Source organism: Solea senegalensis, linkage group LG6 (genome assembly GCF_019176455.1).
Source record: "Solea senegalensis isolate Sse05_10M linkage group LG6, IFAPA_SoseM_1, whole genome shotgun sequence".
In the NCBI taxonomy this organism is placed as follows: domain Eukaryota; kingdom Metazoa; phylum Chordata; class Actinopteri; order Pleuronectiformes; family Soleidae; genus Solea; species Solea senegalensis.
The window spans coordinates 14375433-14398466 of record NC_058026.1 but is presented as its reverse complement, the minus strand read 5'-3'; the positions used below and the strand labels follow the sequence as shown (position 1 = coordinate 14398466).

Below are 23034 nucleotides of genomic sequence, written 5' to 3'. Positions count from 1 at the left end.
TCGCGCATCAGTTTATTTCCCATGCTTTTTACATGGGCCCCACTTTTTAAAGATGACAAACCACTGCGACCCACAACTTAATTGTATATGCTATTAAAATGTATACACAAAATATGTATACATATATATGTATATGTATATATACATATATATTGAATTGATTAAATGACTTTATTCCTGCCCCAGGGGGGAAACACACATTCACAACAGCTCAGTTAAGAGATGAGAATAGAATAAAAATAAAATAAAGGGAAACCATCACCAAACTAAAAAACAATAAAACACCAGGAACAGATAGTTTCTCTTGAGAATACTATCAAATCTTTGTGAATGAGTTCACTCACATATTATGTAAATTATATAACATCTGGAGACCCCCCAAATTCATGGTCAGAAGCCATATTAACAGTCATACATAAGGAGGGGAAGGACCTCGTACAATGCACCAGCTATCGCCCAATACATTTACTTTGTGTAGATTATAAAATCCTGATTTCTATAATGGCTACAAGAATCCAAAAAAATATAAAGAAATTAATTCAACCAGATCAGATGTCTATCATACTAGGACACTAAGGAACAAATAACATAAGGAACCTGCAGGCAATAGCGACAGAGGACAAACAAGCGTCGATGCTTCACAGCTTAGATGCAGAGAAGGCATCTGATCGAGTTGACGAGTTGGTATTTCTGAGGCAGACACTGATAGAAATGGGCTTCAGGAAATAATTTGTATCCTGGATTAACTGCTCTAGCTTTTTCAGGATTGAATGGGGTGTGAGACAAGGGGATTCACTGTCGCCCATTTGCCTTTAGTGTTGAGTCTTTGGCAGAGGCGATACGTCAAAATATACAGATTGAAGGGATAGAGGATGAAGGGGGTCAACTTATAAGATAGCTCTATTTGTGGACGATATTTTACTTTTTTTGTAAAAAACCCACTTCTTTCCATCCCCACACTTATGAAATGCCTACATGAATATGGGTCAGTGTCGGGATATACAGTAAAATGAATGAAAATAAATCAGAAGCGATGATGATTTCAGGTACCTGGCCTACACAATTAAATGACAATGTCTCTTTACACAGGTCCAAACAAGGATTTAGGTGTTTGGGAATTATTATTACACCTTAGGGTTAGAGTTAGGGTTGGGTTGAGGCAAATTACGACAAATTAATTAAACAAATACAAAATGATGTGACGCGGTGGGAGTAGAAACAGTAAAAAATAATCTATTACCAAGACTTCCTTTTTTGTTTCAATCCCTTCCTGTAAGAGTACCTGCTTCCACTTTAAACATGTTAGACAAACTAATCTCAACATTTATTTGGCAAAAAAAGAGACAGAGAGTAAGATTAAAAAACCCTCATTTACCCAAAGACAGGGAGGTCTAGGTTTGCTGAACCTTAATTAGTAGCCAACTGTGGAAAGAATTTGACTGGAAGGTAAAGGTCAGATTTTTTAATACTCCCTTTATCATCTCTTCATACGTGAAAAGCCCCAATGTGGCATTATGTTGGCGAAAATGTGGAAATATCAGAGACACCACAAAAATTTTTTGGGATTGCCTGGCAATACAAGGATTTTGGGATAATGTTAAAAAGGTAATTTTGATTATTTTGGTGATATTATTTTGGAGGTAGATGTCACTCCGGAACCAATGTTGTTTATGATAGGAGCTATATCCAAAGACATATATATAATGCAGATCAGAGATATCTACTGAGGATTCTTTTATAAAATGATTACAGTGAACTGGAGGGATGTAAAACCGCCAACAGTAGGTCAATGGGTCCAGGGACTGAAAAATGTATACAAGATGGAGCGAATGGCGGGAAGTCTGCAGCTGACTATGGACACTTTTGTGCAAAGATGGACTTGTATTTCAAGGTACCTGGGGGTCTGATGGATGGGATGATGTGATAGAGAAATGTTGGGAAGGGTTGCCCATCTAAATTCCTCTTTGAAAAATGTACAGTTATTTACTCTTCTGCCTGCTATTATTGTGGTTGTCACTATTATTAGTATAACTACTCTTATTTTATTTGTGTTTATTTATTTTTATTGTATTCTATATTGCCTGCCATTTGTTTGTCACATTTATGTATCTGTCAAGAAATGTTATGTAAAATGATTAAAATGTCTAAATAAAAAGCTAAAAAACAAAAAACAAACTGTAAAATCCAATACAATCCAAAAATCCAATATATTGCATTCTTCACTATGCACAGACTGTAAAAATGTAAATAAAAATCACGTTTGGGCTGTTTATATTTCTTCTCCTTTTTGGGAGAACAATATTGTTACACAGTTGGAGACTATGACTCAGCACAAATGTGTTGTAATACAGAGCTGTTTCAAATGTGGTGTCGTGGTTTGTAATCTCCTGTAACCCCAAAGACAAATATTAACTTTAAATGGAAGTTAACGGCAATTCAACAGTGGAAAACCACGGATGTTAATACGGTATAAAAGACCAAATTTATTAGTGCAGAAAATCCCATTAGCTTTTCTTTTATACTGATATGACATGTCACCCTGTACATAACATTAAAACTACACTTTAATACAACACCTGGCTCAAATATAACATCTAACAGCTATAAATGAAAACACAGATTTGAATGAATTTGAATTTGAATGAGGTAGCATGGAAATATTCAAATATCATTTTCCAAATGCTACAGTTTTGTTGGGAGGGCTCCATGGTGGAGGTGGGCTGTCCCGGAGAATCTCTTTTATCTGTCTTTCTTCTCTCTGTCTTTTGTGTTCTAAATCTTTTCTAGCCTGTTGGGAGAAAATATATTCAATGATAAGAAACACAAACATTTCATACAGGACCTCTATTAGCACCTCTTTGAGCATGAACAGATGTAGGAGGACTAAGCATATCTGGATAACATTAATCACTGATAATTTAAGTTTATCTACTTACCAGCCAGTTTTCATACGTATCTAAAGCCGTTTTATCTCTCTCTTCTTTCATGTATCGCTCCTCTGCCGTCTTATCTTTAACTTCTTTGCGCTCCTTTGTGGCTTTTTCATGAAGAACATCCGTCTTCTTTTCACACCTTCATCATTTACAGAAAATAAAGAAACAACTTTATTTCATTTATTGGTCATTATAACTCGTGGCTACACATTAAGCTTTGGCTGCCATCTAGTGGTTGAGCATTTTCCCATCCCACTAAATTCTCATGATTGATCAGTGTCAATGAAAACCTGTATTTCCTGAATGCCCTCTTGTGTGCTTCAAATATTTAATCAAGTTTACATTGTCCAAAAACAGACACTAACCATTCTTTCAGTAATGGCCAGTTCAAACACAAATGAATGAATATTTCATGATTTTTAAATGAATAACACATGAAGAGGTCAGTGATTTATACTCACCATTTAGAATAAGCAGACACACACTCTCTCTTTCTTTCTTCCTCCTTCTGTTGCTTTTTTAGCTTCAGTTTATTTTCAGCTTCTTTCCGTTTTCTGTACTTCTCTTGGAGTAGATGATCATTTTCTTGTTTCCAGTTTTCAAACACCTGTAATGATTTTCACATAACTAAGTCATACTCCCTTCTACACACAGAGATGCTTTTAATATCCTGTAATGCAATCACATGCCTGTTTAGCAGATTGCCTTTTTTCTTCTTTATCTTCACTCGCTTGCTGCTCCTTTCTCATCATATCTCTCTTTTCTTTGAATTTTGCTTGCAAACTCCCCTTTTTCTTTTCTTTCCAAGCCTCATATGATACAGCAGCGTCTTCCTTTTTTGCTGCTTCTTCATCCTATTTGTTATGAGAAGGGTGCGTATATCTTCAATTACCATGCTTTTTGTAATCTTAGAGATGTCTGCTTGACAAAGAAATATTGTTCACCTTTTTCTTTTTTTCGTGGAGGATTTCCTCTTTCTTCTTTAGTTGCATTTTCTCTTTTGACTTTTCCTTTTTCTTATGAAGCCATTCCTGTTGAATGGAGAGTGGAGCAGTATTTTAGTTTACTGACATGTGGAGGATAAAGTGGCAGACAATAAGTGAGTAAGACAACCATGTTAATACAATGATAAATGACATATGTACAATCATAGACACATCTGTCTTGACCAAGATTCCAATGTCCTTTTCATTTAAATTTTTACTTTGGGAAAAGTCAAGAGTTGTGAACCCAAAGTGGCCTTTCAGAACCCTGTCCTCTGTACCTGATACCAGAGAATAATATGATATAACCTTACATTCATGGTCATTATCACACTGACCTGGTAAATGGCAGCTCTGAGAGAATTTGCAATCTGTGGCTGATTCTCTCGGAATGAAACTTTATGGTCCAGAACTTTGAGCGTGCCCAAATACTTGGATTCCACTTTTCTGGGGTACGCACTCCGAGACCTCTGAGTGGCTTTTGAGAGAGAACTAGAAGACCTAATTAAAATGATATAAAACGATTGTCAGTCAAGTTATTTTCCTGTTTTATTCATGAAGATGTGTGCATCTGATGGTCTCGTTTTGAGAGATTTACTGCACCTACCTGGTGTCAGTTGATTTTTCCTGGGTGTGTGAGAATTGAGGAACAGAACACTCCTGAAAGAAAACAAAACGTAGATTTTGTGAAACTAAAATAAGGTCGAGAGGAAGGGTAGATCTGATATGAGGCACAGTTTCTTACATGAAATTCTTCAAATGATGTAGAGTATTTTCTCTCCTGCTCCTTGTTGTCATCTGGGGTAAAGTCAGCTGAAACGAGAAATTAAATATCAGGATGATCAATGAGTTGAAACTTATAATAAAAAAAAAATATAATTTGTGCGGAGCATGCCAGTTAGTACCTATGGATCCAGAATCTACCGTGGACTTGGTGAAGAGCTGTGACTGCTCACTCTGATCAGAAGAGGATTTGCTGAGGCTATGTGAAATCGGGTGATCGTCTTCTGTCCACTGTGAAAACACAACACAACAAATGTGCCTTTATGAGACAGCTGTCCATTTACCCTGAACTCTAGAATGCTGAAAAATCAAACACTTAAACACACATGTGGACTGCAGCTCCTCACAGCAGCAGTGCTGGATGCATCAGTGGAGAGGGGAATGGATGCAGAGGAAGTCTGGGGTCTGCTGCTGAGTTCCTGAGTTTCAGCTCCCTCAACCAACTTCTCTGCAATGTGAAAGCTTAACCCCCGAGTCCGTTGTCTTGGCTTGGGCCTAGGTGGCTCTGAATCACAACAATTATGTGGAAAGCTGCATTGAACATCTGCACTGACTGTGATCGACATGGCTTGTAAAACAGAGTAAACACACCTGCTGATAGATGTGGAGTCTTCTCCTCAGGTCCTGGAGTTTCTGTCTCCCTACTGTCAGAGGGTAAGGACAAAGGAAGGTCCAGAAGAGTGTCCTCTGAGGTTTGGTGTGAGAGAGATTTGTTCGAGTTCTCTCTCAGGATTTGGGGATCAACAGGCTCCCCAACACTATTTTTATACCCTGTGTCATGTTTAATGCTGTTGCTAGAGCTTTGTAAGGAAGATGATGAGTTATTGTTATCATGTCCACTGATTGGGGATTCTGGTGGCTCGTTTTCATGTGACACTGAAGTGTTTTCTGAGGGAAAGCTGATTCTTTGTGTTTTCAGGAATGAAACTTTCTTTGTTTTCTGAAGTTTTCCTTCATCGTCTGAAAGATCAAAGTCGTTGATTTTGGCTCTAGACTTTCCGGCCTTAAATGCATCAGTCTTCTCTTTTCTTGATTTAAGTAATTTATTGAAAAAATCTGTGAAATAGAGAAATGTGTTTAATGTAGAAAAAACAGAGATTCAGCTGCAATCAATTGGCAACTATTTGTTAAATAAATAATTATTTAAGTAAATTTAACCACTTTTGAAAGACAGAGCTCACTTGTGACTAGGGATGGTACGATACCACTTTTTGTGTCCAATACCAATATCAGCTACGATATTAGTCCAATACACTCACTTTAGACCATTTATGAACTATGAAACTGTAAGCAACACAATTGTGCCCAGTCATTTCAAAGACCTAATTCTCCAACTGTGTAACAAACAGGGATGAGAGTCAGTATCGGATGTTTGTTTCTTCTTTTTGGGAGAACAATATTTGTTACACAGCTGGAGAATTGTGTCTTTGAAATGACTCAGCACAAATGTGTTGTTAACAGCTTCATAATTCATAAAGGGTCTGAAATTTTAATTACCCTAGGGATCACTAAAGTATCTATCGACCTAAAATGACTGTATCGGATTAATATGGGTATCGGTATCTACTCAAGTTTGTATTGTCCCATCACTAGTAACAAATATTGTTCTGCCAAACAGAAGAAATCAACAGCCCAAACATGACTCAGCTAAAATGTTTTAGCTGATTTTTATTTACATTTTTAGACTGTGCCTAGCAAAGCATGCAATATATTGGATTTTTGGATTGTATTGGATATCACATTTTTTTACCACAATCAGACCGATATTGATACCAATTCCCATCCCTAATTGGGACCATAATTAAATAAAAAACAGCAAAAGACAGAATACTTGAAAAATAATAAGTTAGTAGTTAATATTAGTTTAAAAAAGGCTACTTATTTTTAAAATAATGTATAGCTGTTTAACATCAGCTACAGTAAAGGCAGTAAAGAGAGCTTCATCTAGTATTATTACATAGATGTTTATGTGGAGGACTTGACGCTCTCCTATCTTACCATCCTCATCTTCATCGAAATCATCGGAGTAGGAGTAGAGAGGTGTTTTGCTTTTACTCGCTCTGGCAGAGACAGCAGCCTGTAGTTCATCCTTAGACGACATTACAGCTTCATGAGAACGCTTCACAGGCAGACTGTCAGTTTTAATAATCCTCTCACTTCTCAATTATATGTTTGTTTATTTTACCTGAAATGTTGTTCTTTTGGATGTCTTCGGGCTTTTTGTATAAGCCAAAGTCCCGAACTCTTGGTCTGTCATCCTGAAAACACACTGACATTAGCATTAGCCACTGTTCGCCACTTAGCTACTGAGCCTAGCTCTGTGGCTAATTATGGCTGAAGCCATTGGAAAATGTCCGCTTGGCGCATTCCTATTGTTTGTTTCATCGCACGACACACCGCTGTAAAAGTATTTATCTAAAGGCAAGTTGAAGTAACTACAGCGACCTAACAGACTTGTTGATGGTAACCCAGGGAAACCTACGTAAACCCTGCGCATGCGTAAACCATTGAAGCGTAACAAAGCTGTATTAGACCAGAGGTCAAACTCAAATGACCTGGGAGGCACTGAGCGTCCAGTCTGGTCAGAAAGGGGCCGGTCTGGTGATAATAGCAACTGTTTAGTAGTGGGACACATTATATCACATAATTCCATCATCTAAGGGAATTTAACAATATTTGTAATGATATTTTGCCTAACTTCAAAATAAAAGTTTCAAATATGGAACAAAACAATGAATCCATGATGCAAAATCGGAAGTGGCTGGTCAAGTGACAAAAACAACTGTTCAGTAGGGATGGGTGATATAAGCTTAACATTTCAAAGTAAAAGTGTTTGTTTCAAACATTTAGGAAGCAAAATTAAGCTAGAAATAAAGCATAACTTATTAAGTTGCAGGCTGCATGAAATTGATTAGGGGGCCATGGCCGTGAGTTTGAGATCTCGTATTAGACCTGTCTCTCATAAAAATTCAGTATCTCTCTCTCTCTGGATATGGCCAAGTTAAAGTTATACATTGCAATATCTATCTATCTGTTACTTTCATGTGCAACAATACCTTTGACTCAAAATAGATTAATATACGTTAATTTAATGTCACGCATTGATAGGGTACTACAATAATGCTTCAGTAGAATATACTGCACTTGTAAGCAGCATGTTATCATGGATGAAAGGTAGCTCAATGTGTAAGTCAAGGTTACATAAATAAATAAATAAACAAACAAACATATATCAAATCATAATATGCAAAGCAACTTCTCAAAAATAATTATGCTGTCAGCATAGCAGAGTGAAAACTACAATATAAGTATGAAGCAGCTCATATTTTATATATATTTTATATTCTGAACTGCTTTGAAACTTAAAACCCCTCAGTACTGCAGATGCAGGTGAAAAAAGATACATATCTCCATCTCCAATGAAGATCCAAACAAAACACACTCAAGAGAGTGACACTGTTAAGACTTTTTATTTTTGTTTTGTTATAGGAAAAGTGCATAGTTGAAGCCCTTCCGCTCTAAAACATTAACAGTAAATCAAGGTCTCCTGTGGTATCATTTAGACCAGTTGTTTATCTCAACCATTTAGCATGGCTTCCCCCTTCATTATTTACAACTGCTTTCTTCCTTCATCTCCTCCCTGTCATATCCGAGTCTAGAAAAAAGTCAAGAAGCAAGATGTAAAAAAGAAAAAAGAAAATGAAGAGTTGTCAGCCACTGAAGACCATGTTTAAAAACACCCTTTAGTTATTAGATATAATGACACCTTTGAGAGAAAGACCAGATATACATGTTGATTTTGTTTCCATGATAGGGGGCATAGAAGAATTTCACATAATAGTGACTAACAAAACAGGAGACATTTCTTAAGATCGTATCAAAGAGGGGTTGATACTCACATTTACATACAGTACATATTGGAGGAAAACCTTTCATCACTGAAATGTTTGGAATTTAGATGTCAAATCACATATTTAGCAAATTAAATAACAAACACAATAACATAATCCTGTAACATATACAGTGCTAACAATATTTAGGGGTTTACCATGTACCTTTGGCAACTTAAATATAAAATGAAAAGTATGTAAAAATATTGCTGTTCATTCACAAACATTAAGGGTTCTATCAATCGGCCCTTGGACCAGAATCATAAAAATAACTTGGCACAATTTGAAAATGTCTTTTTCATTTGTTGGACATGTTATGATACAGAAGTTGTGAGGTAAAATGTAACTCTGCTACCAATTATCACATTGCTGTGATTGTCAGTGAGGACAAAAAGCCCTCATCCACACATGGTCAACATTTTCAGATAGTTTCTACAACACACCTTCAACAAAAGTGCCAACAAAGACACCTGACTACTGGTACTACAAAGTCCATATACAATAATGATTTTCTTCATTAAGTAATAGTATTATAATACAGTCATCTTAACATGACTAGAATATGTTGTACTTTCTTAAAACCAGACTTTCCTGAAACTCTTAATTTTGGCAAAAGTAAAAGGAGATTCTACTGTTTTGTGTATCAAATGTTTAAATTTTATACAATAGCACATAAAAAGTACTGCAAATATACTGCCCTCTACATCACTTGTACGAGATAAACCAAATCTGATATTTAAAAGTGCCTACAGCATTCTTATAATGAGAAACAAAAAATAAGACACTAAGACAGTGTGAAAGAGGTTTCTGGTAATGAACATACACAAAATGATCACCTGAATCTGTAGCTATGACGAGGTTCAGCTCAGAGTTTAGCCATCTGGCCAAAACCCTGACTGTTTTGGTTCACTCTCATTGCTTTTGTGATGCTGTTGTACAGCCAGCTCATCTCAGAGAAAAGGCCCTCTTTTGATTTTACTGCGTAAAAAAGAATATGCAAGGGTGATGAGCTCAGACATCCGGGGGGAGCTCAAAGTAGGGCTGCTGCTCCTCCACACAGAGCCAGCTGAGGTGGTTCAGGCATCTGGCCAGGACGCCTTCTGGACGCCTCCCTTGGGAGGCATTCCGGGCGTCTGGGAGGAAACCCCAGGGCAGACCCAGGACTTGCTTGAGAGATTACATCTCTGGGCTAGTTTGGGAACACCTGGGGATCCTTCCAGAGGAGTTGGTGGAAGTGGCCAGGGAGAGGAATGTCTGGGCTTCTCTTCTGAAACTACTGACCCTGCGACCCTGACCCGGATAAGCGGAAGGCGATGAGATGAGAAATCAATGTGCAATGTTATGGTAACCAAACCTAATTCTGAATTAATAAATTAATTGAAAAGTAATTGTGCTGGTTTGAAAGTGCTATGAAATGTGATATGACATCATTACTGGCACCGTTTACAGACTTCAAAGAAGAAATGGAGGAATGTTTCAGAGTCTGAAGAAACTTACTTGGTAGCGATTAATAAGAGGAACAATTTACCTGCCAAACGAAACTCGGCTAGCTCACACTTACACTCCAACCCATGTGACACATTCATTTAGTTTGACCTCACGTCTCATTTTCTGAACACCAGAACTGAGATCAGGAACTGACTCAGAAGAATGCACCACACCATCTGATGGTGAAGCACAGTGCAGAACCCAACTGATGCAGATATACAAAACCAATTTTTAAGATTTTTGTTTGATGTAATGCAATCGTTTATTATGAAATGTTAAACTTTCAAATTTCCTATCTGCATTGGCCTCATCAACCATGTATCAGCTGGGCTCTAGTAACAACAATCAACAGACAGATATACCCAGCAAAACTGTGGTATTAGAAAAAGAGAAAAAAAATACGTGTATGAAGGTTGACAGGGAGATGGAGCCATCTTGGTCACAGTTAGTATTTAACTGTGCAGCTGCAGTCACAGCAGATGAAGGAGAGCTGGTAGTCAGGCTCCAATGCTAGTCAATGGGAGGTGCTGGGGGCTCTCTACCATGGCCCTGTAACCCAAATCAAACAGACATCAAGTCAAATGAGCGGCCTTGCTTGTATTGTATTGTATTGTATTGTATATACTAAAAATCTAGTTTAAGTATATATACATATAGGGTCTGAGTCAATCATATGGTTAGAGAAAGATGCTACCGACTACAGTAAACAATGAAGTGAATACACACGGAACCACAGCTAAGGTTAAAAGGTTATACACATTGAAGGCAGCTCTCAGTAGGATCATGGAAGGTATCTGTTGTTAATGGCTCAGCATTTGGGAGGTGATTAGAGTGACTACACTCCCTTTGTTAACAGATATTGTGACTGCAATTTGACGTAATTCAAGCTGAAGTAAAGCAGAAGTATACTATTTACTGTGTTATAGTTTGAAAGCAAGATGGAGCATTACGAAAGGACACAACCAAAATTAGATTATAACTTATAAGTATGAATTGTCGAAGAAATCAAAAATAGAACACTTAAACAATTTGCCAATTGCCTTGTTCCATTATTTAGATAGATATAATGTCAGATAATAAATGAAATGAAATACTGAAAAAATACAATTCTTCATCAATTTGCAGCCTTCTTGTGCTGCAACAGAATTTGACCATATTTATAAGCAATTTCATTGTTGAAGGTAGATATTCCCTTTCATTTTAGAGTATGCCACAGTATTTAGAATGTACTGTCACCATCATGTGAGAAGCACAAGCCTCTAAAAAGACATTTCATGAGTTCACAGAAACAGCCTATGTCTGGCTTTATATCAATATATAATGCAATGCATCCTGTATACCGGGAAACAGCGTTAAAAAAGAAAAGAAAAGAGAAATTTTTGACCTTAGTAAACCTTGAAGAAACCATGGTGAGGAAGTGGCTACACATCTGAGATGATACTGTTTCTGATGTAAAGAGAGTGTGATCAGTACTAACATTGTGGGGCCCAGATGGTTTCCCCAAGGGGAGAGAACGCCTGAGACTGGATGGGCGTAGCAGGAACAGGACCAGAACCACGACTACCCATCCCATCAGGACCATGGGGAAGGTCAGGTCACCTCCACCCACTGACCCACTTGGACCTGGCACTGCACACAAACACATCTTTTGTATGCCAAAAATGTAACCCTACACTAGTATTCTTGACTTGAGGAGATGCTTGAGTATAGGCAAGTTGCCACAAGCTATGCTATAGTCTACAGTTATTACATGACGAATGTGGTCATACATACATTCCAGAGGACAGTCTGTGTCTGTGCAGTAGGACTGGGATTGCCTCAGCTGAAAGAGACATTTCAGAGGGAACAAATCAAAAGGAGAAATAAAGAGCAGGAAAAGTCATATTAACGACTTCTTCATTTACTCTGGGTACCACTGCCCTCATCTGGCATGAGAGAAAATACAGGTGGCCAACCTATAATCACACTGCAAATAAAACTTTATGACATTCACAATAAGTGTTTGTCATTACATCAGACACACGAACACATGTGAATCATGCACAATATACAAGGGGATGGTGTATAACAATTACAGTATCTGAGGCCTCAGTTTGTTATCCTGGTTACAAGGGCACGTCCTTACAGTATAATGGGTATGCTGCTCAAATTCTTTTAGTTATTTAGACTACACCCGTTCCTGCTGCAAGCAAAAAAACAAAACAAAAGAAAAGAAAAAAACAGTGGCTTTGGGCTGTCAGCCAATTGCAGCTTGCCATGCAAGCTACACCTGTCCACAAAGAGCCAATGAGGTCACATCGAAACTGACACAACTACAAGCTGTAATCCTTCATTGAAGCTAACGATTTTTAATCTTTTACAACACACTTTTTAAGGGAATCTAGATAACATTTCCCAAGAAAAGAAAACCTGACAACAGAAATAATGAAACATCTTTGTGTGGTAGTACTGACTCAAGATAAACACTGAGCAGGAACCAGGATCTGGTGGCTCCGTCATTCAGCGGTTGTTCCACTTCCCCACTGTTCTACAGACTTAAATCTACATGCTGTTTGTTAATGTATGTGCTTCCTTCTCGCAACTTAAGCAAACTCCAATACTTTGACCTGTCACTGCACCTCAACTTTGTCATAATCAAGTCAATTAGATTTAAGATAAGCTTCATTACTTACCAGGTTGATGAGACGCCTCATAGCATATTCTTGGGTGCAAATGCACTCGCAAGGGTCAAAGCCTCCCTCTGCCATTTCTCACCAGATGGAGTCCACCTTGAAAACCAAGCCAAAAAGTACTGTCTTTAACTGGGACAGTCTTGAACAAGAAAGAGAAACCTAATGCTGCGCTCTATTGTTGTCTGACTGGCGCATAGATTATAAGGGAGGAGACTGAGTTAGGACACTACAATTTGGCCCACAAAGACATGTTTTGAAAAATAGGTAAAAACTGCTCTTTAAGCTACTGCTTTCACTTCATTATCTTGTACACACACACATATATAGATATACATACACATATATATATATATATATATATATTACACTACACACATTCACACACAATATATTATATATAAATGCATTAAAGGTATTTTAAACTTTTTAAAAATAGCATTTTACATTAAGGATAAACAAATCCCATGTGTTGTAAAGAAAAAAAAAGAAGTTGTTTTGTTATTCTAGCATTATTTTCATTCCTTCATTTATGAAATTGATTAGTTTTAAATAAATTGTAGTATCTGTATGTTCTTCCACTCTTTAAATTTAATGTGTAGCTCTTTGTGATGTAATGAGCTGTCCATGACAAAAAGTGTAATGCAAATAAATTAGCATTGCCTTGTTTTGCTAGGGGCGTTATATTTTCCATGGGTGGCAGCGGCCTGTCTATTTTTATAATGACAAACAAATCGAGTTGTCATTTGAATTCGAGTCTACAGAAAACATCGCTCCTCATAAAGCAACCAGTTTGTTTAAGATTATACACAGTCACGTTCTCGACATAATTTAAAACCACCTGAGCTGTAGCTTCGTGCTAACGCAGCCTGTAGTGTACACAAACTCACCCCATCACACACACACACACACACAGCCGTGTGTAGTCTTCTTAACAACCATGATTAGAGACAGGTACATCGCTTACTTGAGGCTGGTAGTTGGTAAAAACACCCTTTGTGTCTTAACATCTGCTGCTGGTGCCGCACGGGTGTCCTCCGCCTTCACCGACAAACAGCTAACATGTCAACCGTCAGTGTTTTGTTAAGTGCACGTGAACCAGCTATTCTTCACCACGGACATCCGGGACCTTCCTGTGAGGGGCGAGGTTACACATTTCTGATTGGGCTACGAGTTTGATGAACGGGACTTTCAGCCAATCACAATAAGGCACGATTATAACTCCTGCCTAGTAAACAAACAGTCCAACTGTTTGTCACAGAAAGGATTTCCAACGTCTGTCTTGCTGCTCAGATATGGTGGTAAATTCAAGGTTCAAGTTGGAAGTAGATCCTTGCGGCTTCACAATGCAATTTTGGAAAGATTTATATAGCTGGTTAAATCTCGGGATCAATTCTTTTTTTAATAAAGAATTAATTATCAGTCAGTCAGTCATCATCTACAGCTTTATCCTCCACCAGAGGGTCGCGAGGGGTGCTGTGACAATCTCAGCTACTCCTAATAGTCTAATCTCATAACTCCTCAATTTAGAGTGTCCAATTTGCCTAATCCCCACATTGCATGTTTTTGGACTGTGGGAGGAAACCGGAGAACCTGGAGAGAACCCACGCACACACGGGGAGAACATGCAAACTCCATGCAGAAAGGCCCTTGTTCCAGGAGAGTGCTAACCACTTTACCACCCTGTGGCCCAGAATTAATTATATTATAGTAAATAATTTACATGAATGGTCTGCCCAAACAGGTGTGAAATTAAATCATATCCAAGTTACTTGCTCTTTCAATTGAAATGATTTTGTTTAAATTACCAACTTCCCCATTATAGTTCCCTTTATCCCTTATTTTATATTCTTTATCCTCATTTGTATTATTGTTGCTCCTGATTTTTGAATCTACAAACTGAAAGCACCAAAGGAGAATATTTTTAAATCTGGGTTAAAAACAGTTTTTTGTCATATGTTTATAATGTAACTCTTTAAGGCATATTTTAAAATTTTAATCTCCTGCACTTAACATTCTTTTAACAAGTGAAAAGTGTTGTTGTATGCAGGGCTATCATATCCTATGCTCCATTTTAGTCTGTTTTTGTTTTCTTTCATTCTTTTTATTACTCTGTATTTTGTTTTATTTATGTTGTAATTAGGGTTATTGTACATTTTAATGTTTCCAAAGTCATTTTGTTTGTTTTTGTAAAGCACATTGAATTGCCCTTGTGTATGAAATGTGCTATACAAATAAAGCTGCCTTACCTTGCCATGAAATTTGCAGTTATAATACCTGGGATTCAACTACTTATGACAGTGAGTAATTTCACTTGCTTCAAAGTCATCAAAGGACTCTTGTAAATTGTCATATTTTATCAGATCACGTAGAGAGGGAAAAGCCAAAAGAAGAGAAAAATAATCAAATGTTTGAAAAAAAATGAAAATCATTCTTCAGCCATCAGCTGCCCTGATATCGTAAAGCTATAGTGGGTCATTTCTGTTGCCAATACACTGCTAGTGTTGCTTCCCTCCATGCCTCAGGTGAGTCTAGAGCAGTTTCTGATCGAACTGTTCTCTTTCAAAATTTGTTTCAGTATCTTACTACCTCACTCATGTTTTGGAGAACCGGGGATGGGGATAATGTATTAATCTAAAGTCTGCTGCCATCTCACTGTACTAGTGTATCTGTTATGCTAATCTGTCTTCCACAGACACGAAAACAAAACAGTTTTATTGAGGAACACAAAGAGAGTCATGTTGAGCTGAGTCAGCATTGTGTGTGAACGTTTCAATGCAACAGACATGAATGTATATTTAAAAACCCATATCAGTTGACCTCTAATTTTACTTATTTTATTGTTGTTTTGTTATTCTTATTTTAATATATACTTAGTTTTTGCCCTGGCTTGGTCATCATTTATCCAGATATAGGCAGTTGTATAAGCCTCACTGGCAAAAGAAATTTGCACATTTGAGCACATTTTATTTAATAGTGCTGTGTTGTTTACAAGTATTGATGGTGATGTGTGCTTTGCCTGTTGCAATCAAATTGGATCATAGAGTTTGGGGAAGATGATGATGATGATGATGATTTCATCATTTTATATTCAATGCAAAGAATATTTTTGTGGTACCGCTCTGTATTCTGCTTCTCTAACTTTTGCCTCTTTTTTTAAAATCAATAATTAACATAGATTTAAGGTCGTGGCGTTTAAATGTGCCTGTGGTAAATGCATTGTATTCGTCACATGATGAAATATCCTGAAGGTAAGTTTGAAAAGAACACGAACCTAAACGTTTTTTTTCCAGCCTGCGGAGCTCATGAATGAAAAGTTCCAGTTGGTGCTCCGTTTAGCCGCAGCACTGAGTGCATGTTCTGGACTGACTGACTGACGCTGTCCGCTGGAAGGCAGGCAGGCAGGCAGGTAGTCGACGGCCACGGTGAAGCTGCCACTAATGTGAAAGTGACAAAAGGACACCGTATAATTGTGAAAGCTCCGACCTCGCAGTCTCCATACAGCCAGACAACACTGAGGGCAGAGAGAGACAGAAGGGCCCCCGGACTATCACTCCTTTCAGCAGCAGCAGCTCAGCGGACACAGTCATGGCTAACATCGCGGTCCAAAGGATCAAGCGGGAGTTCAAAGAAGTTCTCAAAAGCGAAGAGGTGCGATCACACATTTGTTTGTTTTTTCACCCAAATGCAGCTAATTCTGTGTTGTTTGTTTGAACTCTATGAACATTTTAAGTGTCAGCAGACTTGAATTACCTTCGCTTACGTCCCGTGTAGCAGCAGTAGCTCAGGCCTCAGGCAGCACAACAACTTTAGCTGTTAGCTTTGTAGCAGCGTGCGGCTGAAGTTGCCGTGTTTATGTCGGGTGGGCGTGTGCAGGAAACACCGGGGATGTATATTGACAGGCCCAGTGTTTCTGTAACAAATAATACCGCCTAGCTTTTAATAACCTCGCTTAAAATAACCGTATCCCTGTAAGGACGACACTAGTCATGTGTACTGGCGCTCGTTTAGTGACTGTCAGGTCGGTTTGGCAGCTCTTAGAAGATCGCTAGCATTAATGTTTTTTTGACATCTCATCCACAGCTAGCATTAGCTTGTGTTGTTGAGCTGTGAGATCTTTCAGTAAACAAACTTATTTATATTCAAATAGACGTCGGTTTTAATGTGGAAGGACAAATAATCTTTTAAGCGTGTAATGTATCTGGTGTGTCCAGTTTGGTGGTTTTTCATGTTAACTTTTGCCAGCATGGCTGTACAAGCAAGCTATGTTGTTGTCATGGTTGAGAAATAGATAGACATACTTTATTTATTTATTAATTCCAAAACTGGGACATTTTCTTACATCAGACACATAAATCATTGAAGTTTAAGTTAGTGGTAAAATTTAAAGTTTGTTATCCTGTTAGAAATGTAAAACCAAGAATGCCCTATTATTATTATTGTTATTATTGTTATTATTATTATTGTTGTCATTATAAATGAAGGCTGCACAATATATCAAAACCTATAGCAACACTACGCTATACAGTAAATATTCATATCCCAAAGAGAGCTTGAACTGTAATAATTGGAGGCCAGTAACTTACCATGAAGACATGTTTTTGTTTCATTTTCTCCCATAATGGCAGCCTAGGACACTTGACAAATCCCCCTCATGGCTCATCGACTTGGGGGGGCTGGGAAATGAGAAGATGATTGATTTGAAAGTGCAGTGAGAGACTTTGCAGCTTGATTTTACTTCTTTATACTCTACAGGTAGTAAAGGATATCTTTGTTGAGAGAAGATAGTAGTAGAAGAGGTTTTCCCCCAGTATAGAACCATGTCGGAATAGAAATGGTGTTGTATTCCAGTGTCTGCGTAAGCTGCTCAGACTGTCTTGGTCTGTGTTAGCAGTGAATTAAAATCAGAAAAATGTTAACATCATATACTTCAGCATATGTATATCGAAAAACTGAGGTAATGTACTGTATATTTTGATTTGATGCTATACTGTTCAAATTGATTTATTTTAGTTTTTATCATTACTATACGCACACTGTATATGTCCTACAGGCATGTCATAAACATGTGATGCTAATGTGCCTTTAGCACAGTCTGTAGCTTCTCATTTGAATGTGATTTCATGCTTGACACTAACATGTCAGGACAAAGGCTCAGAACTGTGAGTTCATTATGTTCAAGATGTTTCACTGTGTCCCTCTCACTTTTTCTCAACCTATAGACGAGTAAAAACCAGATAAAAGTTGATTTGGTGGACGAGAACTTCACAGAATTGAGGGGGGAGATAGCAGGTCCACCAGATACACCATATGAAGGTATTTTTACACACCTGCATCAAGACTGAGTTGTTTGTCGCAAGACTTTAATTGTATGGTTACTTGTGATGAAACATTCAATTTTTATTTTTTGGTTTCCAGGTGGAAGGTATCAGCTTGAAATAAAAATCCCAGAAACATATCCTTTTAACCCACCAAAGGTATGTGAGTCACTATCCTTAATCTCTTTGGTACCTGTTGTATTCCTTTGCCTCTCACACCAGTGCCTTTACGTGTACATTGTTATCCTGGTTAAAAGCATGGGTTTTGGAGTTTACAATTTGGTTTTGTGATTTTTAAACCATGATATGATGCTCTTAATCCATTTTTTGTAAAATGTACTCTTCGCAGAAAGCAGGATGCTGTGGCTGTTAACCCATAAATCTGATCACATCATGTGTTCCAACAGTTGATAGTATTGATTCTGAACTCTTTGGTGATTACTGTTGACCAAATGGATAAATCCAAATCAAATTTCTGGCAGCAAAAACACACAAACAAAATATCCTTTGATTTATATTCAAGTTGAGGATTCAAAGACACAGCTATGGCTGCAGCAAACAATTATTTTCATTATAGGTGGTCTATTATTTCTGCAATTGTTATTTAACAAGAATAAGAAGAAAAAAAGCAACCTAAATCCCAGTGTTCCCTCAAAAACAACATTGCAACATTGGAACATTGGTGATGCCAGAGTCTAAGCAGTTATATGCTCCTTGTTTTGGATGATCTGAGAGCAGACGTTGTTACAGAATCATCTCTGTAGATACATTTTTTTATGGCTTTCATACTGTCCGATTACATCAGATATACTAAAAATAAGGATGAGGGTGAAAATCAGGATGTTTATGTGCATGTAAATGTCTCCTGTGTATCTGAGATTTTCCATGACCTCAATTACCTAGAGATAACGTCTCACATGTGTCTATCTTAGGTTCGTTTCATCACTAAGATCTGGCACCCAAATATCAGTTCTGTGACAGGAGCAATATGTCTGGATATTTTAAAAGACCAGTGGTGAGTGAGACACGCTGGAACTCTCTGAACTGTAGTGCTCGAGCATTTACACCAGTGAAAGCACCCTCTTATCTGCTCCAACTTTTCATCTGTGTCACTCAGGGCAGCAGCTATGACACTGCGGACGGTGCTATTGTCTCTACAGGCTCTTCTTGCTGCAGCAGAACCAGATGACCCACAGGATGCAGTAGTAGCCAATCAGGTGAGAGGGACATCTATGGTAATTCTGCCCCAGCTATTGTTAGTCAGATGGGACAGTAATTTTTTGTTTAAAATACAAAAACAAAACAATGTCAATGAAAAAAAATCTTTCTTTTCTTTCTTTCTCTGCATCCTCAGTATAAGCAGAATCCAGAAATGTTCAAACAGACTGCAAGGCTGTGGTCTCACGTCTATGCTGGCGCTCCTGTCTCCAGTCCCGACTACACACGTAAAATAGACAAACTCTGTGCCATGGGCTTTGATAAGGTCAGAATCACTGTGTGTTTTTGTTGCAATAATGTAATGACTAAATCATTGTAAAAGGTGTATTGTTTTTATGGTTTGGTTTGCCAGAAAAAAAATGGTGAGTTTGTTAGAAAATAGCAATCAACAGTTCTGATGAAGTTGAACAGTTTTTTGGTGCGGACATGTAATTAACACTTTTCCTCAGAGATCTGATTGTATGTGGATAACACTTAGCAGGACTGTTCACACCTGGCAATAAAATACATCTTGGATGCGTCTCCTGTGACCACAAATAATCGGATCTACACCCTGTATTAAAATACAAACTGACATTATGACTGTTTGTAAGAAGAAGAAAATGATGCTTTCAAAGACGACTGTACAGGTGTGATGGAAATTTTTGCTTGGTGAGATCCAAATTTATTGCTTGAGAAGCAAATAGTCTTTTATGACTTTGTTCTTTGCAAAGAGGACAAACTGTCATGCCAAGTGTGTAAACAGTCTGTAGGAGAGAGTGACATTGAACCAAAGTGTGAGCACTTCTTTTGTCCTTGAAGAAAGAAAACAAGATTGAGCAGAGCTGGTCCAAACTGGCACAGATATCAAAAATATCTGTGTGTACCTGCAAGTAAGTGCCCGAGAGAGAAAAGAGACAAGGGGAGCCCAAATGAATCAGAGTTCTTCTTACCCTCACAGCTTCAGTTATTGGTTAAGGAATTAGTAGGACATCAGCTGAGGAGGCGACCTCGAATCCATCCTGAGGACAGAGGGTGTTCTCATTGGATCTGAGGACACAGTCAGAATAGATTGGGAGTCTTCGGATCTGGACGTGATCAGATCACTGAGGATGAGATGAATGCTCATAGCAGCAACAAACAGAAACTTAGCCAAAAGATGGCATTGTTGACAAAAGCTTTTACAGTTTGCATATTTACTAATCATTAGAGCAGTGGCTCTCAACCGTGTTATACCAAGTACCACCTGAGAAAATATAGAGCTCTCAAAGTAAAACCGTTATCACAAATGTTAAAATACAGTTGTGTAAATAGACCAAGCAAAGTCAGCAACAGACTTCTCACAGGAGGCAGATTTCTTCCCAATAACATAATTTGCTCTCTCATCATCATCTTCAGCACACATACTTCAGACACAATTCCTCAGCTTCACTCTGATCACATACTCTGGCGTATACACAGTAGAACAGTATTTCTCCTGTACCAGTTTGAGAACCCCGGCATACGACGAATTGTCCCTTCAGTTTTTTGCTAGCTTGATATTCCAGATTGACACAGATTATGACTTCTTTGCTTCTTCTCTCCTCTCATACAGAATGCAGTAATAGCAGCCTTGTCTTCAAGATCCTGGGATGTGGAAACTGCAACAGAGCTGCTCCTCAGCAACTGAGAGACCACCAGGCGTGAGGATCCCTAACAAAACTCCCTTCGTCACAGCATCGGCTCCTCCCCGGGCACATTCCACCATCATCGCCTTTCAGTGCACAGAAAAACACCCTGTTCACCGCAGCAGTCCAAGCCGTTTTGTTTGCTACAAATTTGACAGCGGTAGCACCTCAATCACCAATATGCACACACACCACACTGTTGCCTGCCTTCATTCTGCTGATGTCACATAATCAAAATGTGTATTATAATAAGCCCCGAAAACTTTCAGTCATGCATCACGTCTTCCATTCCATTTTAACACATTGGCAACTGAAATATTTTTCCCCCTAAAATGTGTCAAACAATATCACGAAGAATCAAATTACTGTCGCTGCCTGGTAGATGTTCCCACGGAAACATTTGAAAGAAATCTTCACACTGCTCTCTCACCACGTCAACATTTACTCCTTCAGCTGAAGGTTGGACCTTGTGTTAAGATTATTTTCTCTCTCACGGACATTTATTGCTGGATTTAGATTCACTTGACTGTATTGTGTTCTGTATGAGCAGTGTAACAGATTTTTTTTTTTTTAAGAGGCATCAATCATCTGCAGATGTCTGTAGGAATGGGAAAAAAAAGATCTCGCCAACATCCTCCAACATCCGCATACATACACACAAGTTATCTGTAAATAGATGCGTGTACATTTGAAAATACAATGGGGATATACTTTTTTTCTTACATGGCATTGTAAAAGAAATTATTTTAAATATAATCTATGCCTGGTTTACAGTTATATGGAAGAGATCTTTTTATGCTTCTGGAACCCATAAGAAATGCCTTTGACTTTTTTAGTTTTATTTAATATTTTTATTTTATTTTAAAGATTGATGTTTAGAGGTGGCACAGCCAAAACACTGGCCCTTATGGCTCCGGAGTTCAGCGCCAGCTCAGGCCCATAAAGGTCATGACATGCCACAGTCCAACCTTTTCACGCGTCTTTAAGTGTCCTATGCGGCCTTTATATTGAGTTGAGCCAATATGTGATGAGGTGTCTGCTTGATTTAAGTCCCTTCAGACTCCTGGAACAACTCGAGCACACACAAGTTTGTCGTGTCATCTATAGGGAAACGGCCTTCTCTATTGATGGAAAATTCTCTCTGCTCTGAACAGATTAATCCGACACGCTTCAAGAACAAACGTGCGTGTCTGAATGTCACCAAGGATTTGAGGTTGCAATGCAGTGGTTTTTTTTATTTCTGGATTTTCGGAGTAGTCGGTTTCGACCACAGGCATGGATAAAGGTTTGCTCATCCTCTCAGTCTCAGTCAAGGAGCGTTATCACTGATCACAGCGGTAGTGCAGCCGTAATCCAATCAAAAACTTTGGCCATATGTACAGGCATTATAAGTGATGTTCTATATTACCAGACATGCTTTACTACACAGCCAAAAAAAAGTGCTCATTGAGGTTTTCTGAAAGAGGCTGGAACTCCTCTGTTCTTCTGTGAAGCAGATAGCAGCTCTGCAGTGTTTTTGACCCGAGGTTCATGAACTGTAAATTAATGCTTAAGAAGTGGGGTGTCTGTGCATCCTCACACGTGGTCGATCTTTGGTTTAAAAACTTCCTTATGCTTGCCCCGCTCAGTCCCTAACAACACAGTGGTACATCACAGTACGACACTGAGAAATCGTGCAGTCTCCTCATATGACTTTAATCATGTTCCCAGCCAGAACCAAAAAATGAATAGGTACTGTCCGTCAGGGGGTTGAGCACACACACACAATATCCCCTTTGTGTAAATAGCCAGGTCCTTGATTAAGAGCCGTCTTGTTATGAGTGTGCACCATTGATGGCTGAATCTATATTTTGTAAGAAAAAGAAAGAACAAAAAAGAGTCGCCCCCCCCCATCCCCCGTCTTCCTGGTGTTCTCACTATGTACAATATTGCACGATGACAACTTAAAAAAGGGGCTGTTGCATCTCAGTTTCTCCATTTTGATTGAAAGATTTTCCTTTTTTGTTTTCTTGGAAGCAAGCATCAGCAGTATATAAAGCATGGTTATTTATTGTGACAGTGTCATGTTTCTTTGATTAAAAAACAAACAAAAAAAAAGAGTGGCAA

The 23034-nt window shown here is 38.2% G+C and overlaps 3 protein-coding genes across 3 annotated transcripts; 1 reads left to right on the top strand and 2 right to left on the bottom strand.

Moving 5' to 3' along the window:
• Positions 1-2463: 2463 nt before the first annotated feature.
• On the bottom strand, positions 2464-7929 carry map9 (microtubule-associated protein 9). The gene is made up of 13 exons (XM_044028798.1): positions 6885-7929; positions 6698-6788; positions 5291-5755; positions 5026-5204; positions 4822-4930; positions 4662-4729; positions 4524-4576; positions 4255-4417; positions 3878-3964; positions 3623-3787; positions 3395-3540; positions 2937-3072; positions 2464-2788 (listed from the first exon to the last, which is right to left on the bottom strand). The coding sequence occupies exons 1-13, from the start codon at positions 6954-6956 to the stop codon at positions 2669-2671; spliced, it is 1854 nt and encodes a 617-aa protein (XP_043884733.1). The 5' UTR covers positions 6957-7929; the 3' UTR covers positions 2464-2668.
• Positions 7930-8153: 224 nt separating this feature from the next.
• Positions 8154-17373, bottom strand: smim14 (small integral membrane protein 14). The gene is made up of 6 exons (XM_044028801.1): positions 17333-17373; positions 13714-13879; positions 12750-12845; positions 11851-11899; positions 11555-11706; positions 8154-10626 (listed from the first exon to the last, which is right to left on the bottom strand). The coding sequence occupies exons 3-6, from the start codon at positions 12822-12824 to the stop codon at positions 10588-10590; spliced, it is 315 nt and encodes a 104-aa protein (XP_043884736.1). The 5' UTR covers positions 12825-12845; positions 13714-13879; positions 17333-17373; the 3' UTR covers positions 8154-10587.
• ube2kb (ubiquitin-conjugating enzyme E2Kb (UBC1 homolog, yeast)) lies at positions 15839-22984 on the top strand. The gene is made up of 7 exons (XM_044028800.1): positions 15839-16397; positions 17969-18062; positions 18165-18223; positions 18997-19079; positions 19182-19281; positions 19419-19547; positions 20856-22984. Exons 1-7 carry the CDS (start codon positions 16335-16337, stop codon positions 20928-20930), a joined length of 603 nt encoding a protein of 200 aa, XP_043884735.1. The 5' UTR covers positions 15839-16334; the 3' UTR covers positions 20931-22984.
• The last annotated feature ends 50 nt before the right edge of the window (positions 22985-23034 follow it).